We start from the raw sequence: 24,345 nt of genomic DNA, 5'->3' as shown, positions 1-24,345 counted from the left end.
GTACATGGGTGAACGTGTTCCCCCAAAGTCCAAGTAGAGCAGCTTTAGTTTTTTAATTGGCCTTCTCAGCCTAATTATTGTTTTGTGTATTTCATACAATGTATTTGTTGTATCCCTTCACATATAAGGTTATCAGATGAATCCATGCCATTGGTGACACCCAGAACCGGTCCTGGATGTTGCTTTTGCTCGAGTGCTGCTTTAGCCCACTGAATTCAAGTTCAAGGGACACAAGACTAAAAAAATAAGAATAGAATTGATGGAGATATGAAAATCCAGGACTGGTGTACCCGGCGACATGGAGTTTTCTGGCAGCAGACAATGTTGATTTTGTGACTTGAAGTGAGCAGTGGAACCTTCCACTTTGAGGCTGTGGTCTGACAGCACTATTAGCGATGGCATATTTAACTCCATGACGTCCACTCAGTGGACTGTTTACCAGAGTCTTCCTAATAAAGAGAAATTGGGAGGGGTACAATAGCCAGGCTTACCTCCCACCAAATATGCCTCATGCTCATATCAATGGTCCTACTGTTTTACATTTAACCATTAATGACATCACCTACCAATATTCTCTTTCTTGCTTGGTATGTATGTATATGTGGGATTTATGAAGCAAATGCCTAGTTGAAAAGCAACAGAGTTTTGTACAAAGAGAATGCATCTAGGGGCAGCGAGGTAGAGAAGTGAGAGTGACACTGTACGGAAGAAGGCACCATTAATACCGACCTGAGACTACTAAGTGGGCTAGGTTAGGGAAAGCCTAGTTACCTCCAAGGGAGTGAGACAGTCATTGTATCAGGGAAATCGACTATTAGCCTAAGTCAGAAGCAAACAGACAGGTGTTACTGTTGACTAGTACTAACATCCTGGTAAGGGCGTCTGGGCTAGGGAGGTGGGCAAGACCGGTGGAAGTCGAGACCAGACCAGCGCTTGTGCCAATCCCCTGTAAGTGACTTCAATCCAGCACTCCAACTAAGTCAATGCCTAGTCTGGGATGCATAAATGGAAGCCCTTATCTATATATATTTTTTATGTCAAAGTTCTTAAATCTGGATGATGAACCCTTATATAACGCCCCTCTCTTTGAATCCTCCTGACCTCACTGAGCCAAGAAGTAGGTTTGTTTTGCAAATTAAAAGGTTTATTGGAAAAATTAAACAATATATATATATCACACTTTTACGAACAAATAATATCTGAATAGCACACTTATAAATATAGTAGTTATCAACAATGGGTAATGTTACAATGGCACACTCTCTTAATCACTGAGGAGTTGGAATAGGAAGGATAAGGTAGCAGAGAATACTTTTATGGTTCAAGGAAAGGCAATAGTGGGAAAGAAGGCAGCACAGAAATAAACTCGATATGGTTTCAGCAAGAGATAATATGATCACTTTTTCCCTTGTGACAACTCACTATGAAGAGATGGAAAGGAGAGCACACAGGTTTCAGTGATAAAATCACAAATGCAGTTCAATTTCCGTTCCACCCAGCAAGCTTAGAGAAACAGGTATGATTTTAAAACACAGGTCAAATGCTTTTAAATGTGATGCAATGGATGGGAAAATGTGCTAAAATGCTTTTAATTCACTAAAGAATATTCAGGATAAGTAATAGTTACTTTAGATTGGTATAGGTCAACACTAGAAATGATTTGTGAATGATTATCAGATAGAAAACGAAAGTCAGCAGTTGCAAACAAAAAGAAGCGATTTTTAATATGTGGTGAGATTGAGCTAAATTGCAATTCGCTGCACTTTTCCCGCATGCGTAAATCGCGATTACGGAAAAACTATAAGGAATTGAAATGTCGTTTTAGGTTTCGCTTCTAGGACTTGCGGGTCAAAAGATACAGACGTTTTTGTGGAGGTAGATTTTCAAAAATAAAGTCAAGATTTCAGAATGACAAATGCGCGTTACAGATTTGAAATCACCAGGATGGACACAAAATTCCAAATGCAGTTCTGGACAGGTTGAAATGGATGGGATAAGATAACTTTAGACTAAGAGATTGGTTTTGTACAGTTCTAGACTGGATACACACTCCTAGTTTTGGAATAGAATGGACCTCGTCACAGATCTGGTCTGGTTTGGGCTGCGATTCTCTCACCACCGGACAGGTCTCAGGCCCTCTGGGTTCTGCTCACAGCATGGCCTCTGGTCTGCTATCGGCACTGCACAGCGGTGTGGTCTCTTGAACTGGATCTGATGGGTTCTGGATGCAGCTCTGCCTTCCCTGGATCTCGGTTCTGGCACAGGGTTCTGGGCTAGAAGCGAACAGCATGGCAAGGCTGTTGAATAGTTTGGTTAGGTTGCTGGATTCTGAGGCCTGCTGAGAAGAGTTCAGCTTTTGGGTTAGGCCCCTGCTTAAGGTTCTAGAGCTGGGTTCTAGAGTCTGGTCTCTTAATCTATCTGGAATCTGGAGTCTGGAGTCTTTGTCTGGATCTGGTCTGGCAGAGCGCTTCGCAGGAATCGGTGAGTAGTGGAAAGAGAAGTCCCTATCTGGGTCTCAGCAGTCTCTTTTTATGTATTTTCAAAGTGGGTCTGGAGGCTGACTCTACATGCCCAACCCACTAAGGATTTGATAGGTTAAAGGATTTACTGTCCTCTGACTGGAGAAAGGAGTGGTGAGTCAGAGTGATGCTGTGTTTATGGCTCAGCTGTAATCCCTCCCCTTTGGTTTCTCATAGAAAACCAATTTTTCATAACAACCAGGTTTCCCAGCTAAACAAGTTGTTGTGAATACATGTACACATTATAGATTAATTAAGGTACTTTCTGTTCCAAATCTGATCTTCCTAAGAGCTTTAGTTCAGAAAATGACAACTTATTCGCGATTTCAGTGGGTTTCGCAATATTGGTCCGGCCCCCAATTTTACACAGACCTACACACCCTCTCTGAGCATATTACTGGAAGTTCTTAGGTTTCTAGCATAAAAACTGCATCCACAATATTAATTATTACGGGGCTTGGCCTCAGAACATCCCACGGCGCCCAACTTAGTCTTGAACTGTGAGTGAATTTTTCATATTAAGAATCCCAAAGTTGTACATTTCTGTCAGCTTCTTACAATATTTTAGAAGCATTTTCCTTAAACATATATTTGGTGCAAAATTAAATCCACAACCCAGTCTGGTCTGCCCCTAGAAGCTTGGCTCTGACTCAGAGGTCACATGTCTTGTTTCTCCCAGTGCAGTTGTTTGACCAGTTACACCCAAATCAGCATATTCTATTCAGTTGAAAGAGTCTATTGTCTTGACTGAGGGCAGCAGACGAGGGTGCCACTCTCCATCTGATTAACACGACCATGCGATATCCTGCCTTCTGGTGTAAAGGCCTGAGGTGTAAAGGGTTCTCATGGGAAAGCAAACCTTTTGAAGTCTGAACTGCATCAGGCTGCCTTCTAGTCAATTGCAACTTAGTTCCTTGTAAAGCAAATATAACGGTATAAACTTTAAAATAAGCAATATCTCCTTAAACCAAGTCTTTTTCAACATGAAATCACTGGGTGGCACTCTATATGGCATTTTGATGGAATTCTCTTGCTTGGCATATTTAGCTTCTGAAATACAGCTCTCCTGTCGGAATTTAGATCGCCAGTGCCTGTCGGAGGCGAGCAACGGTACTGCACCCATTTTTGACAGCTGTCTATTTTTTAAAAGGGGATTTTACTTTGATAGCAGAGGATTCTTGCTAATATTGTACTGATGTGGATTCTTGCAGTAGAATAATGTGGAACACCCCACAAGAAGGTTGGATCTTTTTGGTGGTTTTGTGAGCCATGATTTTAGCAATTTTTGACACCAAATAAAACAGATTTCTGAACATATCTGTATTCCTTTTTCCAAGTGGTTTCAGGCTACTGTGTGGGTATCCCAATGGTGGTTTTAGGCAGTGATCTCCTGTGCTCACTGACATGGCAAAAATAGATGGCAGCCTATCTTTCAGATTTTTACTGGGTATTTTTGGATGATTTCTGGTGAGTCGCATGCTTTCCAGTGGCCATTCTGATGTTTTTAATGCACAGTACTGTTGTAGGGCTTGGATGCGTGGGTGTAAAACATCCCACAAGCCCCCCTCTTGCGATGGTGTTGATTTTCCATCAATGGAACTCGCAAGACTGGGATGTTAGCCTCATCTTCTTCTGATTCCGCAGATGGCAAAGTTCAGCATCTTTTCCTCCATCAGGGTGGATCGAACGGTTCTCCTCGCCGGTGCTGATGGGAGTATTGGACGGTACTCCGGGCCCCTCGGTCAGTCTCCATGGTTTATCTCTCCTAGGATGACAAAGCAAAGTGGCAGAAACATATTCATAGACATTTCCCCACCACTATTAATGTAGTGGGGTGGGCATATGCATTTTATAAATCAGGAGACATTTGCATTCTTATTATTATATTTTATAGCCTATATGTGGAATATTTTAGGGTTGGAATTTTATTTATCTGGAGCGGCCCCCTCTGGGGTTCCAGAGGACTGTTCCAGCTGCTGCAGAGTGTACCTGGGATGGCAACACTTTAGTTGATTAATATGGACCCACTTATCTTCCCCCTCTGCCAACTGCCTTTGGGGATGCAGGTCTTGTAGGCGACTGGTGAAATCTTGTCTACAATTGCAAAAGGTCCCTTCCAGGTAGGCAGAAGTTTCCGCTGTTTGGCCTGGTTCCTTTTGAAATTGTATAAGTAAACCCGGTCTCCTACATTGTATTCTTTCTTGGTAGTCTTTAAGTCATAGTGGGTCTTCATGCTATCGGCTGATCTTTCTAGGTTTCGCTGAGCATAGGCAAAAGCATGTTGAAGGTGTTTTCTTAAATTTTCAACATACTCATGAGTTGTGGAGGCATTGATTAATGTCTGCTCTTGGGTCCTGTAGAGCAGATGCTGGGGAAGCACCATCCTGCGAGCAGTCATCAACTCAAACTGTGACATTTTAGTTGCAGATGAAGGGGTAGATCTGATGGCCATTAGGACAAGAGGTAAGCGAATATCCCAACTTGGCCCAGAATCTGCCACAAACCTTTTTAAGATGCTCACAATGGTAAGCAATGTGTAGCTTCCTTTTAACCCCCAGTATCTCCCACATCTTTGTCATGACTTCACTGGTGAAATGGCTACCTCTGTCTGATTCAATCCTTTGGGGTAGTCCAAAACACGAAAAGATGTGGTTGATCATCAGGGCAGCTGCCGTTTCTGCCTTGCAGTTTGGGGCCGGGAGACATTCCACCCATTTAGTAAATAAGCATGTCACTGTCAAGATGTACTTATTCCCCCTAGAGGAGCGAATCACAGGCCCTATGTAGTCGACTTGCAAATGTGACCATGGCAGTGTCATCCCCCTCTTTTGGAGAGGCGCACGGTGTGTGAGGGATGTTGGCTGAAATTGTGCACACATAAGACACCTCTTCAAGTATTGGTCGAGGTCCTGCCCCATATGTGGCCAGTATGCAACCTCTCTTAAGATCTCAAGTGTTGTATGAAACCCTCTATGACCGGCGGTGGCCGCATCATGGGCGTGACTTAACATCAGGCTTCGGAATGAGGTAGGAACCACCCACTGATCATGGCCAGCTTGGGATTTCCTTACCAACAAACCGTCTTGGATTCTGAACCTTTTTGGACATTTCATCAACACTCTGAGGTCCTCTTTCCCAATGTAATCGGTATCCATCAGGGGAAAGTTCTCAAGGTCCTCAATGTGTTGGTAAAACTTACCAATTATTGGATCCCCTTTCTGAGCCGTAATAAAATCAGAATCTGGGGTCTCCTTACTCCATTGTGCAGTTGAAAGATCATTGTCTGGGACCTAGTGATAGCAGTGACCTGGATTTCCCCCAACAGGGACTCAATCTCTATTACATCACCTTGCATGGCCCCGGTTTTGGCCAGCTGATCAGCTAAGTCATTTCCAGTTTTGTCTGGTCCCTCTACTTTAGAATGACCCTTGATCTTTTTCCAGTAGATGGTCATCCCATTCGAGGTAACCAGATCATCAATATTTTAGATTAACTTCCCATGTTTCAAGGGTTTGTTATTAGCACATAACATGCCTCTGGTTTTCCAATTAACCAGGTGCTCCACGAACCCGTTCCGTACATAATCCGAATCTGTGATTATGACCAGTTTGTGGAGTTGATGTTGGGCAGCAGTAAGGATGGTTTGATGCACAGCCATCAACTCTACCACTTGACTACTTCGGGGGCCAATCTTGTAGCCAGCGGAGGGTTCTGGGGACTCATGCATTCCCTACGCCGGCCACAAGTTCTTTCTCCCCGTTGTTATCTACATGGTAAGAGCATCCATCCACATAGACAGTGGGCATTCCCTTGCACTTGTCTTCTTCAAAGACTTTGTGTGGGGAATGAAGGTATGCCTCCATGTTGTCCTTGATTTTTAGACTTTCGTCCTCGAGACAGTTTTCTCTGGCACAATCATGCAAGTCAGCCAGACCTTGCGCGAGGGGACTCTTCTTGTTTTGGCCATATCTGACCTCCACAGGAAAGCCTTGCCATTGACAGAATCCAGGAAGTAATTCGGGAATTACTCAAATTTCCGGCCCGATTCTGTCAATTTGGAGATATTGCAGAGGCTGGTGTGGAGTCTCCATTATGATGTGTTCCCCCTGGATGAACGGGTGGTAATTCTTCAATGCCCACACCGTTGCCAGGAGAGCCTTCTCACAATCGTTGAATTTTTCCTCCACAGAGGATAACGTTTTACTCGCATAGGAGATTACTTTATTGACCTTGTCATGCTTTTGATATAATACTGCAATCAAGCATGTATTAGAGAACCCTGTCTCCAAGAAAAACACCTTGTTTCTGACAGGGTAAGCTAGGCAGGGCGCTTGTGAGAGGCTTATTTTGAGTTGTCTTACTGCCTCGGCTTGTTCTGGACCCCATTCCCACTTGACCCCCCCCTTTAAAAGATGAATCAGGGGTTTAGTGATCTCTGCGTAGCCCTCAATGAATTTTCTGCTGTAATTAGTCAGTACAAGGAGGCTCCTTAGTTCCCGCAGAGTTGTGGGGTCTTTCAGTTTCTGAAGTGCTTCCACTTACTTTTCCTGGGGACAGAGACCCTGAGGAGTAATCTCATGCCCCAAGAAATTAACACGGGTTCTACACCACTGTGCTTTCTGAAAGGAAAGTTTTGCTCAGGCGGCCCTCAACTGCGTCAGAACTTTACGGATCTCCGCTATGTTTTCCTCCACAGATGAACTTTTGATGAGGACATCATCTACATAAGCCAGGTTACCCCTCGCACCCGGGTCGGTCGTGGCCTTGTGTAGGAAAATGTTGAACTCATTGCCGGAGTTGAGGTATCCGAAGGGAGTCCAGGTCCATGTGTACTGCTGGCCCCCAAAGGTTAAAGCCAGCTTGTATTGGTCCTCCCTACTGACAGGCACAGTCCAGTATCCATTGGTTAGGTCTATTGCAGTGAATACCTGTGACCCCTGGATCTGGGCCAGCCCTTGGTCAATGTAGGGAAGAGGCCATCGCGAAGTATGGACCTGTTTGTTCAGCTCCCTAAGGTCGGCGCAGAGTCTCCACTGGCCGTTTGGCTTCAATATCCCCAGCACCGGATTATTGAAGGTGCTGTGGACTGGACGGATTATCCCCCGAGACTCAAGGTTCTTAATTATTTCAGTAAGGGACTCCATTGATGCGAGAGGCAAGCGATATTGCTTCACAAACACTGGAGTCATGCCAGGGTCCGTGGGAATTGTTGTTGTGTGGATGTCGGTGTGACCACAGTCACATGAGTCCACCACAAAGAGATCTTGAAAATCCAAGAAAACTTGTTTCAACTTTTGCTTCTGCTCCAGAGTCACACAGGCATCAGCTAGGTTGCCTCTATCTTCAACCATCTGCCTGAAGCCTTGAAAGACTTCTGGTTTTGCTATCTCAGCGGCCTCCTCCAGCTGGGTGGAGAAGTCCCTGGTCACAGTGCTGATTTGGACTGGTGGCTTCAGGTGGGAAAGGCAGCCCTCATGGACCTGGAAAATCACCTCATCCCCTCTGAAGTCACAAGTCACATCTTCCTTACGATAAGGGCAGGAAGTGTACACCAGGAAGTTCCCCCCATGCCGTGTAAAGATCCTGTCTGGTGTTGTATGGTCATCACTGTCACTGTCAAAACAGTCCTTGGGGATTGGTCCTAACAGTTAATTTCCTAAATCAATGGAAAAATGTCGGTCATCAACCGCCATTCCAATAATGGTGCCTGCGGCTAGAGTGATACTCTTTAAGTCGCTGTTATCAACCTCTATTGGAATGGTGCCATGTTCTATGTTGACTAATGGTGTTGGGTTTACCCCCAACCCTTGCTGTTGGAGAGAAGCATTTAGATGAATATAAGCATCAGGGATTTTCAATTTCTGTCCTCTTTTAACTTTCACTTCCAGGGAGAATAGTCGGGTCCTTTCTGGGATGGTGACTTCCTCTCCAATCTGAATTTCAACTGCATGAGGCAGCAGTTGAGCTGAACTAAATGCTTTCTCTTGGTCATCAAAGCCCATGGGATTATCCGCTAATTGGGACCAAGGTTTGAAGTTTATTAGGTCCAAACTAATGGCAAAGTGATTGAGAATGTCACAGCCCAAGTAAAAGGTGGCAGTGACGTCTCGCACGACCCAACAATTATGCACTATGCTCTTGTTGCCAATGGAGATTTTGAGCATACACCTGCTTGGCAGTAGATGTTTGGAATTGGGTTTTTCCAGATCCATTTCCCATTTGTCTATCAGTTTGAATGTAGGAATGGCTGGATCTTTTGGGAGTTGGCGGAACATGGCTTCGCTGATGAAGCTCTTATCGTTGTTCACACACACTCGGGCGAGAACAGAGTCCTTCCCTTCATTTAACTGAACAGGAATGAACAACTGCTCTCCAATTTGCTGAATATCAGCCAGGCTCTGAGCTGATGTCACCTCTTTCTGGACTATTGGAGTGGGAACGTCAGATTGTGGATTGGTAAAGAATTTCAGAGTGTTTCCTTCCAGTGTGGAATACCACCTTAAACTGGAAGGAAGGTTGATTTTCAGAAATAGAGAGGACCCACCATCACCAGTTTGTTGTCCTACTGCTATTACTGTCACATCTGGAATTTGGTTGTTCTGGAAGTGAAATTCTACTTGGTCAGATTTTTGTTCAACCATGTGGAATGTGCCGTTTAAACTAACATGGTTGACACTCTGTTTTAATTTTATTGGTCGGCTAGTCTGGGTCCAGAGGACCTTGTTTACGCAATCTATTAGGGGTGACAACCTTCTCAGGAGGTCATTCCCTAGTAAACAAGGGGTGCCCTCTGGAGTCACTACTATGACCGGGTGTTTCACCTTGTGTCGCCCAATTTTAATGTCCAAATCCGCAGTCCCCTCGATCAGAATTTCCTTCCCGTCAAAGTTCTGAAGTTGTCCAGGAAGAGAGGTGAGAGGGATTTGGTATTTCTCCCCCCTTCCTGAATATAGTTCATTAAAGGCCTTTTTTGACAGAAAGGTAGCTTGGGATCCAGTGTCCACCAGTGCCAAAATTGTGCCCTGCCCCTGTACTTGTAGCGGGGCATAGTATCTTCCCTCCTTCTCCGCACGGGAGCACAGATAATGCACATTATTGGACAACTGGTGGGCTAATTGTCTGGTTTTGGACATGGAGAGAGAAGAGATTCGGGCAGAATTCTGTGGAGAGTGTTGGGAATCTGAAAGAAAAAGTTGGCAACCGGAGAAAGGAGACGTTTTGAGTTCCCCTGGTTCCGGTTGTGGGCCGCCCCCCCCCTTTTTGGAGGCAGTCACCAGGATGGGTTTGAACAAGGGGATTTTCATGTTGTTGATTCTGGGGTAGGATGATGGGCGGCGCTAGCTCAGTCCCCACATCTACCCAGTCTGGATTTGAATCCCTTGGGACCCATTTTTCTTTGGGAGGAGTTCCCCCATCTCTGAAGGAGAACATCCTTTTCCCAGGATCTTCTAAGGATCCCTCTCCCTCAAATTGGAAGATCTGTTTCTCCTCCACAAAATGAGTCTGTTTGGGTCCTTTGTTTCTCCTACCTCCTCTCAGCTCCTTGGGTGGCAGACTTTCAGGGGTAGGAGATTTTGTTTCCGGTTCCTGGGTTTCCAGGGGCTGTTTACAAGTGGGGAAGGAAGCTTCCTCCAAGGCTTTACACCCCCTTCCCCTTGTGCCTCCTCCCTGGGAACTGGTGGGTTGTCGGGGTGCTGACCCGTCATTGTTCTGGAGCACCAGGTCCAGAGTTTGGGGCATTCTGTGCCGGCATGCTCATCTGAGGGTTCTGCTGAGCCCTCAGCATGCGACCGAGATCCTGTGCCATGTTGTGGACCTGGCGCTCGAGCTGTGAAACGCGCTCAGGCTGATACGGGGTTCTGTTTTCTCCCCTGGGCTGATCCCGGGAAGGGTAGCTATCCCTTCTCTGGTAGTACCCTGGGTTGGGAAGATTTGGGTACCCCTCCACCCTTGGCCTCCCTTGTCCCGGATTAGGTGGTCTGGGCTCACGGAAGTGGGGAAAGAAGGATGGATGATTTTGGGGTTGGAAGTTCTGTGGGTACCTGGGGAAAAAGTTCTGCCCAGGATTTGGTGAATTATTGCCCTCCTGGGGGAGGATAGGAGGGAAGTTCCCTGGGCTAGGTGCTTGGCTGGATCCCCCGCCTTGGGCTGGAGGAGTCCTCACATAACCCAGGATGAGTCGGTTTCCCTTGTAGCGGGGACTTACATAGTCAGGGGAGTGAGGGACCCCATTTGTGGGACTACCTCCTTGGCTCCCTGTCTGTGACTGGCCCGAGGGCCTTCTGGGCTTGGAATTATTCTGTGCAGGCAAGTTTTTAGGCCCCCCATCTCCAAATCCAAAATGAGGGCAACCTTTACCTCTGCCACCTTAGCAGCAGCAGGGGTGCTGGTCGGTTTGGGGTTTTTCTGAGCATTACTTTTATTTTCTATGGGCTTCTGAACCTCATAGATTCTGGTGGCCTGTTCAATGACCCAGTCTAGTGACCTTTTCTCATGAAAATCTCTCACTAGCTGGGTCATGATGTATTTGGGTAAGGCATGGAAAAAAGTGTTAACAAATTCTTTGTTATCAGTGCACACCCTTTTGGTAGTCTGCGCAAAGGCTTGCTTCAATTCCTGCACAAATTCTTGTGGGGCCCTCCCCACATTGCAAATTGTAGGCTGCCTTACGAGCCTCTTGGGGATTTCAGTGAACAGAAAAGTGTTTCAAGATGGCCGCCCTATATGTGGACCATCTTGAATGGTTTTGGTCCTCCAGCCCCGCAAAGAAACTGGAGTATTCTGGGGAGAATGTCCATTTTACGTACTGAATGCAGCTACTGCTGTCTTTCAAATGGAAAGTCTCCATTTTTTGCTCAAAGAGCTAAAAGTGTTCCCAAACAGAATACTTGGAGTTCTTATGGTAAGGAGTGATGACGCTCCTTATTGCTTTGATCTGTTTTAAGTGTTCCTTAAGCAAGGCCCTTTTTTGCCTTATTGGCCTTCTTGGTTCCCGTAACCCTGGTCCATTCATCCTCTGACTCAGAGGCACTGCTTCCAGAGGTGCCCGTCTGCTCTTCCAGCTTTTCCCGGATTCTGCAAGCCTGGGAATCACTGGCAGAATGTGGGGACCTGGTCTCCTGTGCCCTGTGACGCTCAGGGGAGTCTTCAGATTCCTCCTTGCTGCCCGGATTTGATGAGCACCCCCCCACTGACCTAACTGGGCAGAGGTTTTCAGAATGCCCTTAGAGGGCCTACTCTCCCCGGGTTCCCCACTAAATTCCACTGTACTTGGGTGCCCATACCCGGATGCCCGCCCATCCATTCCTGGGGGGTACTTGCCTATGAGCCCCATACATCTGACTGGATAGTAATCTGCCATCCCCGTGGCCCTGGGCTCATGTGCGCCAGGGGGCCTGGGGGTGGCAGAGTCCAGGGACTGGGAGAGATGGAGGCCTCTGGTACAAGGGCTCCTGAGGTTATGCTCAGGTGTTTCCCTTTCCCAGCGATCCTCATCTCTATCAGCCCCTGCTCCCTGTTGCCCTGCCAGAGCCTGTGCTTTCAGTTCCGCAATCAAGGCCTTACTAGACTCTATCAGTCTCTCCTGCATGGCTACCTGTTGCTGGAGCCTATCATTGTGCTGGCAGAGAGCTTCATTCTCTCTCTGTGCTTCCTGGTTAGTCTTGGAGTACTGGGCCAGTCTTAGCCGCAGGAGGGTTACCTCCTGAATCCCATCCCTACTGGCCTGCTCCTTTCTTGCCAGAGAATCTTCCACCCTCCTGGTGTGCTCTAACAAGTTCTGATGCTCTTTTTGGAGGTCACCCAGTCCCTGGAGGGCAAGGTGATTTTCTTCCATTTTCTTTTTTAAGTGGCAGACTTCCTGGCCTAAGGTATCCCTGGTCGTCCCTCTGCCTTTGAAGGGCACCAGCTTTCTGGCTCTCTTCATCAAACTCTGCCTGGGTATCCAGGTCTTTCAAAATCAATTTATTGCTCTCCTCTTTTTCTTTATCCAATTGGCTTTGCAGGGTGGCTACCTGCTTTGTGCATGCCCTGTTGAAATCTATCTGTTGCTCCAGCTTTTTCTGGCTCTGCAGTAGGGAGTCCAAACCTTCTTGATGCTCCTTCTGCAAGGCGAGAATTCTGGTATCCTGGTCTGCCCTTTCCTGTTGCAGGATAACCATGTCCTCTTTTATTTTAATGATATACTGTCTACTATCATTTTCTGACTCCTGGCTCGTGTGCAGCCTCTGCTCAGAAGAGTCCAGGTCAGATTGGGCCTTCTCTAATGCCATCAGCTGCCTACTTGCCAGATCTTGGCCTTCAGCACATTTGTCCTGTATGGCTCCCATATATAAATATAAATATGCGGCTATCCTGACAATCTTGTCGTGCTCATCTTTGGCCTTAGGGGCCATGTATAGTTCACTCAGGGCCACGTGTAAAGGGATCCTGATCTCTCCAGATAACTAACCCAGTTGCAGTGACCTGTTGTGTGATTGCCTGCAACCAGATATTCTAGTCCTGCCGAGTCCACTCACCACTCACAAATAGCTTATATAAGAGGTGCTCTCTCGCTATTGAAATTGATTTACTTCCTGATTTACAGAATTTTATTTTATTTTGCAAAACCGACAGTTTCCTGAGAGCGTTCCCTTATGAGGGGTGCTTTTACAGCGTAACACAGCGTGGTGATCCAACAGGATTTATGTATCCTGTGAGTTAGCACACTGTATTAAGCTGCACAAATGGTAGATCTAATCCAGAAGTCCCGGCTACGAGCCCCCACTCTGTAAGTGACTTCAATCCAGCACTCCAACTAAATCAATGCCTAGTCTGGGATGTCCAATGGAAGCCCTAATTTATATATAATTTTATGTCGAAGTTCTTAAATCTGGATGATGAACCCTTATATAACACCCCTCTCTTTGAATCCCCCTGACCTCACTGAGCAAAGAAGTAGGTTTGTTTTGCAAATTAAAAGGTTTATTGGAAAAATTAAACAATATATATATATATATATATATATATGTCACACTTTTACGAACAAATAATATCTGAATAGCACACTTATGAATATAGTAGTGATCAACAATGGGTAATGTTACAATAGCACACTCTCTTAATCACTGAGGAGTTGGAATAGGAAGGATAAGGTAACAGAGAATACTTGTATGGTTCATGGAAAGGCAATAGTGGGAAAGAAGGCAACACAGAAATAAACTCGATATGGTTTCAGCAAGAGATAATATGATCACTTTTTCCCTTGTGACAACTCACCCCCTATGCAATATGAAGAGATGGAACGGAGAGCACACAGGTTTCAGGAATACAATCACGAATGCAGTTCAATTCCAGATCCCCCCAGCAAGCTTAAAGAAACAGGTATGATTTTAAAACACAGGTCAAATGCTTTTAAATGTGATGCAATGGTTATATAAGTAATAGTTACTTTAGATTGGTGATGCAATGGTTATATAAGTAATAGTTACTTTAGATTGGTACAGGTCAACACTAGCAATAATTCATGAATGATTATCAAATTGAAAACGAAACTCAGCAGGTGCAAGCAAAAAGCTGCGATTTTTAACATGTGGTGAGATTGAGCTAAATTGCAATTTGCTGCATTTCTTCCGTGTGCGTGAATCGCGATTATGGAATAACTATAAGAATTTTAGGTTTGTTGGGAAGCTGAGGATCTTAGCTTCAAAAGGACGTGCGGTTCAAAAGATACGGACGTTTTTGTGGAGGTAGATTTTCAAATATAAAGTCAAGACTTCAGAATGACAAATGCGCGTTACAGATTTGAAATCACCAGGATGGACACAAAATTCTAAATGCAGTTCTGGACAGGTTGTAATGGATGGGATAAGATTACTTTAGACTAAGAGATTGGTTCTGTACAGTTCTGGACTGGATACTCACTCCTAGTTTTGGAATAGAATGGACCTCGTCACAGATCTGGTCAGGTTTGGGCTGCGGTTCTCTCACCACCGGACAGGTCTCAGGCCCTCTGGGTTCTGCTCACAGCACGGCCTCTGGTCTGCTATCGGCACTGCACAGCGGTCTGGTCTCTTGAACTGGATCTGATGGGTTCTGGATACAGCTCTGCTTTCTCTGGATCTCGGTTCTGGCACGGGGTTCTGGGCTAGAAGCGAACAGCACGGCAAGGCTGTTGAATAGTTTGGTTAGGTTGCTGGATTCTGAGGCCTGCTGAGAAGAGTTCAGCTTTTGGGTTAGGCCCCTGCTTAAGGGTCTAGAGCTGGGTTCTAGAGTCTGGTCTCTGAATCTATCTGGAATCTGGATGCTCTGGAGTCTGGAGTCTTTGTCTGGATCTGGTCTGGCAGAGCGATTTGCAGGAATCGGTGAGTAGTGGAAAGGGAAGTCCCTATCTGGGTCTCAGCAGTCTCTTTTTATGTGTTTTCAAAGTGGGTGTGGAGGCTGACTCTACATGCCCAACCCACTAAGGATTTGTTAGGTTAAAGGATAACTGTCCTCTGACTGGAGAAAGGAGTGGTGAGTCAGAGTGATGCTGTGTTTATGGCTCAGCTGTAATCCCTCCCCTTTGGTTTCTCATAGAAAATAAATTTTTCATAACAACCAGGTTTCCCAGATACACAAGTTGTTGAGAATACATGTACACATCATAGATTAATTAAGGTACATTCTGTTCCAACTCTGATTTTCCTAAGAGCTTTAGTTCAGAAATGACACCTTATTTGCGTGTTTCGCAATATTGGTCTGGCCCCCAATTTTACACAAACCTACACACCCTCTCTGAGCATATTACTGGAAGTTCTTAGGTTTCTAGCATAAACACTGCATCCACAATATTAATAATTACGGGGCTTGGCCTCAGAACATCCCACGGCGTCCAACTTAGTCTTGAACTGTGAGTGAAATTTTCATATTAAGAATCCCAAAGTTGTACATTTCTGTCAGCTTGATACAATATTTTAGAAGCATTTTCCCTAAACATATATTTGGTGCAATATTAAATCCACAACCGAGTCTGGTCCGCCCCTAGAAGCTTGGCTCTGACTCAGAGGTCACATGTCTTGTTTCTCCCAGAGCAGTTGTTTGACCAGTTACACCCAAATCAGCATATTCTATTCAGTTGAAAGAGTCTATTGTCTTGACTGAGGGCAGCAGACCAGGGTGCCACTCTCCATCCGATTAACATGACCATGCAATATCCTGCCTTCTGGTGTATAGACCTGAGGTGTAAAGGGTTCTCATGGAAAAGCAAACCTTTTGAAGTCTGAACTGCATCAGGCTGCCTTCTAGTCAATTGCAACTTAGTTCCTTGTAAAGAAAATGTAACATTATAAACTTTAAAATAAGCAATATCTCCTTAAACCAAGTCTTTTTCAACATGAAATCACTGGGTGGCACTCTATATGGCATTTTGATGGAATTCTCTTGCTTGGCATATTTAGCTTCTGAAATACAGCTCTCCTATCAGAATTTAGATCGCCAGCGCTTGTCTGAGGCGAGCAACGGTACTGCACCCATTTTTGACAGCTGTCTATTTTTTAAAAGGGGATTTTACTTTGATAGCAGATTATTCTTGCTAATATTGTACTGATGTGGATTCTTGCAGTAGAATAATGTGGAACACCCCACAAGAAGGTTGGATCTTTTTGGTGGTTTTGTGAGCCATGATTTTAGCAATTTTTTACACCAAATTAAACGGATTTTTGAACAGATCTGTATTTCTTTGCAATCAGCACTGCTTTTTCCAAGTGGTTTCAGGCTACTGTGTGGGTATCCCAATGGTGGTTTTAGGCAGTGATCTCCTGTGCTCACTGACATGGCAAAAGTAGATGGCAGTCTATCTTTCAGATTTTTACTGCGCATTTTTGGATGATTACTGGCGAGCCGCATGCTTTCCAGTGGCCATTCTGATGTTTTTAATGCACAGTACTGTTGAAGGGCTTGGATGCGTGGGTGACACATCCCACACCCCCAAGGACCCGCTTACCCCTAAGAACTACACGAAAGTCTGTGGCCCAAGTTGATTGTAAAGATCCAGTAAACACCCTTGGACTTGACATTCAAGTCTGTGGGTTTCTTTGTGACGGGCTGTCCTGCCACACCACGAAGAATCCTACATATTTAATCGCTGATTGAGCTAGATGACACTTCTTGGAATTAGCATGAAGGCCTGCTTTGTGCAAGGCAAGAGTGATCGCATAGAGATGGTGCATATGTTCTGATCAGCCTTGCTATGAATGACAATATCATCAAGGTAGGCACCTGCAAAGTTGGAGTATGGTCAAAGTACTTTGTCCATCAATCTCTGGAATGTGGCAGGAGCCATGTGTAACCCCACTTTAAACTAAATGAGTCCTGTGGTGTAGAAAATGTTTTTTACCTTGTCAGGTGGATTTAGGGGAGCTTGCCAGTAGGCTTTTGTTAAATCTAATGTGGATATATATCGGGTGTGTCCCAATCTTTCAATAAGCTCATCTATCCAGGGCATGGGATAATTATCAAAACTAGAGATGGAATTAAGCTTTCAAAAATCAATGTAGAATCTCCAGCTCCCATTGGGTTTCGCAAATAAATACTATGGGAGAGTACCAGGGACTCTCAGAGGGTTCGATGATGTTTGCCTTAAGCATGGCTGAAAGCTCTCCCTCAATGATCTTTCTTCATGCCTCAGGTATCCTTTAGGGTTTTAAATTTACACTTTGAAGCAGTGGAGTATGAATAAAATGGAACACATTTGGTACCCTACAGGGTTCTTCTGTGAAGACTTCAGGAAACTGTTTCAAAACTGCGGCCATACAGGTCTTAAGCTTCTGGGAGGTCTGGGAGATGGGTAACATAGCATCTTCCCTTTCTTCACAAGTTTCCTTGAGCATGTCTAAGACATCTCGTGGTTCCCTCCACATAATTGTTCAAAGGGGGAATAACCCAAGGATGCCTGGGGTGTTTCCCTAACAGAACAAAACGTGCCCAGGGAATCATTGCATCACAATTACGCCCATCAGTCTCTTCTAACTTGAGGAGGATTCTCTTGAGATTCTGATTAAATCGCTCCACAAGCACATGGGTCTAAGGGCGATGTACTGAGGTTCGTAGGGTATTAATCTGTAGGATCTCCTTTGGCTCTTGCATGATTATGAACACAAAGGCAGTGCCTTTTATCCCCTCTTGGCAGCAGTGCTTGTAAAGGAGAATGATTTTCCCTCACCTCTGCAGCGGCAGCATTTAGGGAGAAAAATGTGTCCTTCCCCCTTCTCAAAGGAAAAATGGTTCCTCACAGGACTTACTTGAGGTGTTCCTGTCCCTGGTGATTCAATTCCAAATACTTGAAATGCCAAGCAATTTTCTATGCATGGGAACAGCCAGGAGGCAAGGAAGGATCTGTGCTGCAGATTAACACTAGCTCCCCTGCACTAAAGAGAGAGAAAGGAAATGCAAAATGGCAGCAAGCCTTTGAAAGACTTCCTTCCCCTGCCTAGAAAACAACAATTATCCAATCCATTTGAAAGGATGCCTCACCCAATGAGAGAATGTAATGTCTTTAAAACTGAGGCTAACAATGGCAAACAGTGTCATTGGGCCGGGCGCTAAGAAGAGGAGTTTGTTGAGGGAGCTGGAGAGCACTAGATAAGGGGAACCCCTTGAGTTCAGAAAAGGGGTGTGCTCCAGTAAGGAAGAGGTGAGCCTCTAGAACCCCAGAATTAGGGGTGTGCTCCGGTGAGGAAAAGGAGAGCACCAGGAACCCAGAAGAAGGATGTGCTCCCGTAAGAGGGAGGAGAGCCATGTGAGTCCACAAGAGCGCTGTGCTTCAGTGAGAAAGAGAAAAGCCCCTTTCAAGCCCACAAGAGAGATGTGCTCCAGTGTGGGAGGAGGAGTGCCCCTTGAGACCAGAAGAAAGAGATATCCCAGAGGGCCTTGACCCAAGAGAAGGCAGGATGAAAAGTGATTTTGATCCTAGGAAGAGGAGATGTGTAATAGAAGAAGGGAACCCAAGAAAAGGGGTCTACTCTAGTGAGGGGGAGGAGTGTCCTGTGAGCCCAGAAGAGGTGTATGCTCTAGGATGGAAGGAGAGACACAGTGAAAGAAGGTAAAGGATTTTGGGACACTTGCCAAACGGAGGAAGCTCAAAATCCCAATAGAGGCAGAGGTGCATTGTCGTCCCTAGAAAAAGAGATACAGACTGAGCGATAGAAGAAACTAAGCAGCAGACCTTCTTGTGTGGAACTTTCTGCAGGCCTTCTTTCTTTCATATGTAATCCTGAGTTCAAGAACTATTTTTTCCAAGAACCATCCTGAATCCATTTCAATGCAATAGTTTTATTTTTTACTGTTGCCTAGTAAAACCCTTTACCTTATTCCAGAGTCCGTAGTTGTGTGTTCCCTCGATCATCTGACACTGTGGTGATGAGGTTCCTGCATACTGAACAGAAAGATTCTAGGGTCATGTGGATTTCTAGTCAATGGGCTTTTCTCCAACACTTTCCTGTTTTCCATATGGCATGCTTGTTGCCATGTTCCTATGTGTATTAAGGTGTGGAGTGCTTAGTTTGTTGGGTCAACGCTTCAGTGGAGCATGGGTGTTGGTGGCTTAAGGGTGTGGTTTAGGTCATTGACCTTGGTGTGTGCATTCTCATTGGGTCCTGACATGGAGGCCAAGGTTATGAGATTTCCTTCTAGTGCGTCCATGGAGACATAATTGAAAGAGTGGTGGGGTGCCTTGGTTGGTTTGGTTTAGCCCTGGTGGGGGAGTGTACGTGGTGGAACAGGATGCTTATGGCTACATGGAAACCCAGTCCCAAACCCAGTCCAAAGGTAGGTGGGGAAGAAATGCAACTGCTGGAGAGTTGGGAAATACAAGGTTAAGTGGGTGCCTTTGTCGTGGGTTAGTTCTGCAATTAGTTGCTTTATGTCTACGGTGTAAAACAGTTGGAGTAGAGTCTCTCTTGTTTTCTTGGTGGTGTGGCTCCCGGTAAGTTTGAGGTCACTATGGAGGATGTTCATTGTGTTTTTGATGGATACTGTTGTGGTGAGATGTGTAATTTTGTTGAGAAAGACTTTGTTAGTTCGGTGTGGTCTGTTATCAGGTGCAAGGTAGCTGTATGAACATGGGTGAGTGGGATGAAAAGTTTTACAGATATAGCTGTGCTGTGGTCCTGGAGGGTGCATATCCATGATGTCTTGTGGATAATATCAAGCCCACGGCCAGTCTTCCTTTTGTGCTCTTTGAAATGGATGCTGTAGCCTTTGGGGATGATGACATCAAAGACATGTGTGGCGGTCTGGTGAGCCACGTCTCTGTGATAAAGAGTGTGTCTGAGTTACAAGTGGTGATAAGGTCAGCAGTGTCTGCTGCATGTGGTGCTGTTCCTAGAACCTTAAGGAGCATGAAGCTGCATGTGAATGTTGGTGAGGAGTGGAATCTAGATGGGGTTCTGTAGAATAAGGTACCTGGGCCGGGGTTCTGACTGGGTGTTTGTGGGATAATGTACCTGGACAGGGGTTCTGACGGGGTGTTTGTGGGTGAGGATGGGAAGGGTAGAGTGAGATGTGATGCAAATGCTGCTGGCCTACCTGGGATTCTTAGACCCGGGCTGCAGCCCTTAAAATGTTCTAATAGTACATGCCTATGTCTGCCCTTCACTTTAGTTGCACAAGTGAGAAACATCCTACAGTGTAAAGGTTAAGAAGGGAGAGAAAGGGGCATGGCAGTCAAAGAGCATCAAAAAGTGTGCCAAAACATTACCAGTTATGAACAGGGGGGGCAGGCAGAGATCATATCACCTAGATCCTCTTGCACCAGATGACCAACTGCAAAGGAAAAGAGGCTGGGAGTCAGCTTAATCAGAGAAGGAAAGTGGTGGGTCAGACAAAAAAGTACCATCAGGAGCACCAACAGATTAGCAGTGATTAACATGTTGATGCGGTGGAGGTCATGTGACCTAGGTTCACTTGCTATAGCTCACCAACTGCAAATGAAAAGTGTTTGAGAGGCACCTTAAGAAGGGAAAGACGCAGACTGGGCAGAGAAAACAAGTGATACATTAGCAGTGATTAGCAGGTGAGGAGGCAGAGGAAAAGTGATACATAACCACTTGCTCTGCGTATTGCTCTTAGCTTACCGCATCCCAATGAGTCTCAAATCTCAACTCTATGGGTCACATTTGAATGTCAATTAATTCCTGAGTATGGGGCCCTCAAAAACACATGTCCAACCACTGTGACGTAGTGGGGCCAAGAAGAAAACCAATCAGATTGAAAGGGTACCTTGGGCCTCATTACAACCCTGGCGTTGGACCATGGTGCTATTAGCACCATGGTCCATGCCGGATTCCGCCATGGTGGATGGCGGATTTACCGCCCCATTCCAAGGTTGGTGGGGCGGTACATCCCCATTCACCATGGCCCCTTCCCCATTCCCATTTCTGGCCCATAGGGCTCAATGGGAATGGGGTAGGCGCTAATTACGGCACCGTAAATTACGGTGCCGTAATTAGCACCACGGTCCCTTAGCGGATTGGACTTTAACGCCTGCAAAAAGCAGGCGTTAAAGTGTGAATCTGGCATTAAGGGTTTAACGGCGCCGCAGCCTTTTACGGCGCCGTTAACCCCTTAACACCAGGGTTGTAATGAGGCCCCATGTCCTTTATAGTGAAGTACCATATCTATCTCAATGAAATCATATCTTCTACCACTCCTGCAGACAGTGCTCCCTCTTGTTTACAGTCAGTGAACATAAACCCTGCATCCATTCATGTCTGGACCTCATGCACGAAGGGCATGAGGTGTCGAAATGTGTTTGTCATGTACAAAATACATGTAGTGTTAGGATAGAGGCCATATATGAATTTTCTCAATCATTCACACTGTCTCTTTTCATCCTGTGCAATCTGACTGTCTTTCTATCTCACCCCTCTACAGTCTCTCTCTGTTACACCTGTGGTCCTTCTCCCTCTACGCTCTATTTCAACTCTTTGTACTATCCGCCTCACTCACCCCTGTGTACTCTTGCTGTTTCTGTGCTTCTCGCCACTATGCATCATTTGGTGGCTTGGTCACCCTACTGAACTCTTTGACAGTCTCTTATCTCTCTGTGCATTGCCTCCCTTACACATCTACAATTTCTGACATTCTCTTTCTGTTGCAGCTCTTTGCTAATGCAACCATCTTCTTTTGTGGGAACCTGGTGGGTGCTTACCACAAACACCTGATGGAGTGCGCCTTGCAAGAGACATACCATGAGACCTTCAACTTCATCAAGTCCAGAGTGAAGCTGGAGTCCGAGAAGAGACAGCAGGTGAGACATTACATTCATGGTGAGACCATTGATCTAAATGGTTGGCTCTTCTACATAGCGCTCACATTTAAGTTTATTAATTGTTTGTACAGGGATCTGCTTACTTGGGTCTACACAGGTGAAACTATCTTGAGAAAGTGGGGAGAGGAACAAGGCAGGGGTTCCAATTCCACCTCATACTCCTTGCACAGATGGATGAACCAACAAATGCTTTCAGGGCACCAAGAACGCATCCTCTGATCAAACAGGATAGTCCAAGCCTCCCTTAATTCCACATTTGAGTCTATCTAAATGTGTGTTGTGGTAAATTGGTGGAACTCGCCACACTATAGTATGAGGGAAGCAATACACAAGGAATGGTGTTGGTCCGATAGGTCAACCAGAGGGGTGATGAGGAGGGATTCCACCTGATTGCTCTCCCTGCAGAGGCTAAATATCTTGACCCTAGGTAGCCGTTCATCTAGAAATTCCATTCTGCAATATGCACCATGTGGACTAGGCTAGGACTAGGATTGGAATATATAAGTAACCGTGGTGAACTGGATAACCCATCCCTTTAAGAAGAGTAGCAATTACCCTGGAGATGGATGGGGATGCAGATTTTTATTCATACATCAATAATCAAAACGACTCAGGTAGTTGGCAAAAGGAAAACTGTTTCAATATCAATTATCTAACAAAAGGAGCATAAATAACATCAACAAACTCGCTCAATCCTCTCACTCAAACATTCTTATTAAAAACTGAGATGTTCTACACAAAATTCATCATCAATGATGTTAACCTATGTATGCACTAATGTCATCCTACGTGGCAAACTACAAAAACCTATGCGTATGCGTGATTGTCTTTGAGTGAACATCTAAGTATACGATCCATACTAGTATGGGATAGTGAGTGAAGGTAAAAGGCTACTTAACATCAGGTGGGGCAACTAAGCCCTCCCCCAAAAATGACCACTATGAACGTCACTAAATACACGACATCCCATTGGTTACACAACTATAGGACCCCTAAATACGCAATCCTCTACAATTGGTTGGCACTATAATCTCTGTCAGTACTTTTCCATCTACGTCTAGCAGCATGCAGGCTGTCCATCCAGGTGCTGGTGAGCTTGCCTTAACCATTGCTTCCCACCAATTAGCATATCAATCCATCATCACCTCAGTGGTCTGCTGTCAATTAGTCTTTGAAGCTCGGCCTTGAGTTTTTATTAGCTCTGAGAAATTCTGGGAGTGAGGGCACGCTCTGCACTCGTGCGTAGGTGTGACCATCTCATTCGTCCAACTTCATTCTTCCACGTGGCTAGAGACCATGGCATCGCGCCTTTTGGTGCATTTAGTACTATTTTCGAATGAACCTCTGATGTCTTCCTTGTTTTGTTCATGTCTTCTGACAGGAGTTCTGTTCTTTCACACTATTTGTATCCAATGTCAGTTCACTCCAGTTTGATAAGACCTTGGCTTCTTGGCTCATCCAACTCTGTCTGCTGAGATACACTTTTTGTAATTCAATTTGCTTTTTAACTACGACACATTAGAAATGAGGCCTTCTTGCTAATGTCCAGCACTGCTATAATGCGTAGTGGAAACATCCACCTTTACTTGTCCATATGTACATATATATATATATTGGTGCTTGCCGCAACCTATACACTATAAAGCTTGAGGCTAGCTTTCAAGATTACTTTGCCTGCTTGCGTTTCCTTTGCATTTGTACACGTATAAACTAGCTTGATGTCTTCATCTGTTTGCGTGGCATAAGCTTCTTCACCTTGATCCCAAGATGTCACTTATCCTTGGTACTTTCTTGATGCCTTATAGAATATCTGCATTCTCTGGTCTCTGCATCTCTTCTATGTACGTCAGTTCAGCTCTGTGTGACGTCACCATTCGTCCTGACCCTTCATTTGCTCTGTTTCTTCAGGGATTTCATTCAAAGGGCCATCATATTTTCTTGTATGCATGTATGGTTTTCTCAATGGGTACCTTGCCTCCCAGATTCTCTTAGGTATTAGTACTTTCACTGGTACTGCACAGAGTCCATATTCTGCCCATTGTTGGTTCAACTGTCCTGTGTATGTCACATACTCTGGTTTTCAACATACAGGCAATATGGGCAAGGTGGTTGAGGTGGGGGTGCTTGGCTCCTTCACTACAGTGGGGTACCGACTGTCCATTTAACTCAGCACCCATATCATGGAAAATACCACACCTGGTTGCAAGGATACTGCAGACCCCAGCAAGATTACACACACAAAGTACCATGGAACACAGAAGAGCCACTGAGAAGCAGAACGGGATGCCACACACCACAGACACCCTTGAAACATCTCAGTTGTAGGCTAGTGGGGAGCAAATCGGTGCACCCATTGTGTAATATAGAAATCCAATCAGTAGGTGATGGTAACAGAAAATGAGACCCTCACTAAGTGTAACTAAGCCCAGGGATGGATAGCAACGACCATAGGAGAAAACCAATCAGCGCACCAGAGCTCCATGAGTATACAAGGGGTTTGGAAACTTCATTCTGGGTCTAGGGACCAGAAGAAGCAGGCAT

General features: G+C 45.3%; 1 protein-coding gene across 21 annotated transcripts in view; it reads left to right on the top strand.

Moving 5' to 3' along the window:
• ADCY4 (adenylate cyclase 4) overlaps window positions 1–24,345 on the top strand; it is a 1,677,325-nt gene that overhangs the window by 898,328 nt on the left and 754,652 nt on the right. For all 21 annotated transcript variants that reach the window (XM_069633796.1, XM_069633797.1, XM_069633789.1 and 18 more), the window contains one exon: window positions 21,634–21,783. In XM_069633796.1, the coding sequence (XP_069489897.1) occupies window positions 21,634–21,783 (150 nt within the window). The remainder of the gene's footprint in view (window positions 1–21,633; window positions 21,784–24,345) is intronic.

Source organism: Ambystoma mexicanum, chromosome 13, assembly GCF_040938575.1.
Source record: "Ambystoma mexicanum isolate Mex_15411 chromosome 13, UKY_AmexF1_1, whole genome shotgun sequence".
Taxonomy (NCBI): Eukaryota; Metazoa; Chordata; class Amphibia; order Caudata; family Ambystomatidae; genus Ambystoma; species Ambystoma mexicanum.
This window is presented reverse-complemented; position numbering and strand designations above follow the sequence as displayed.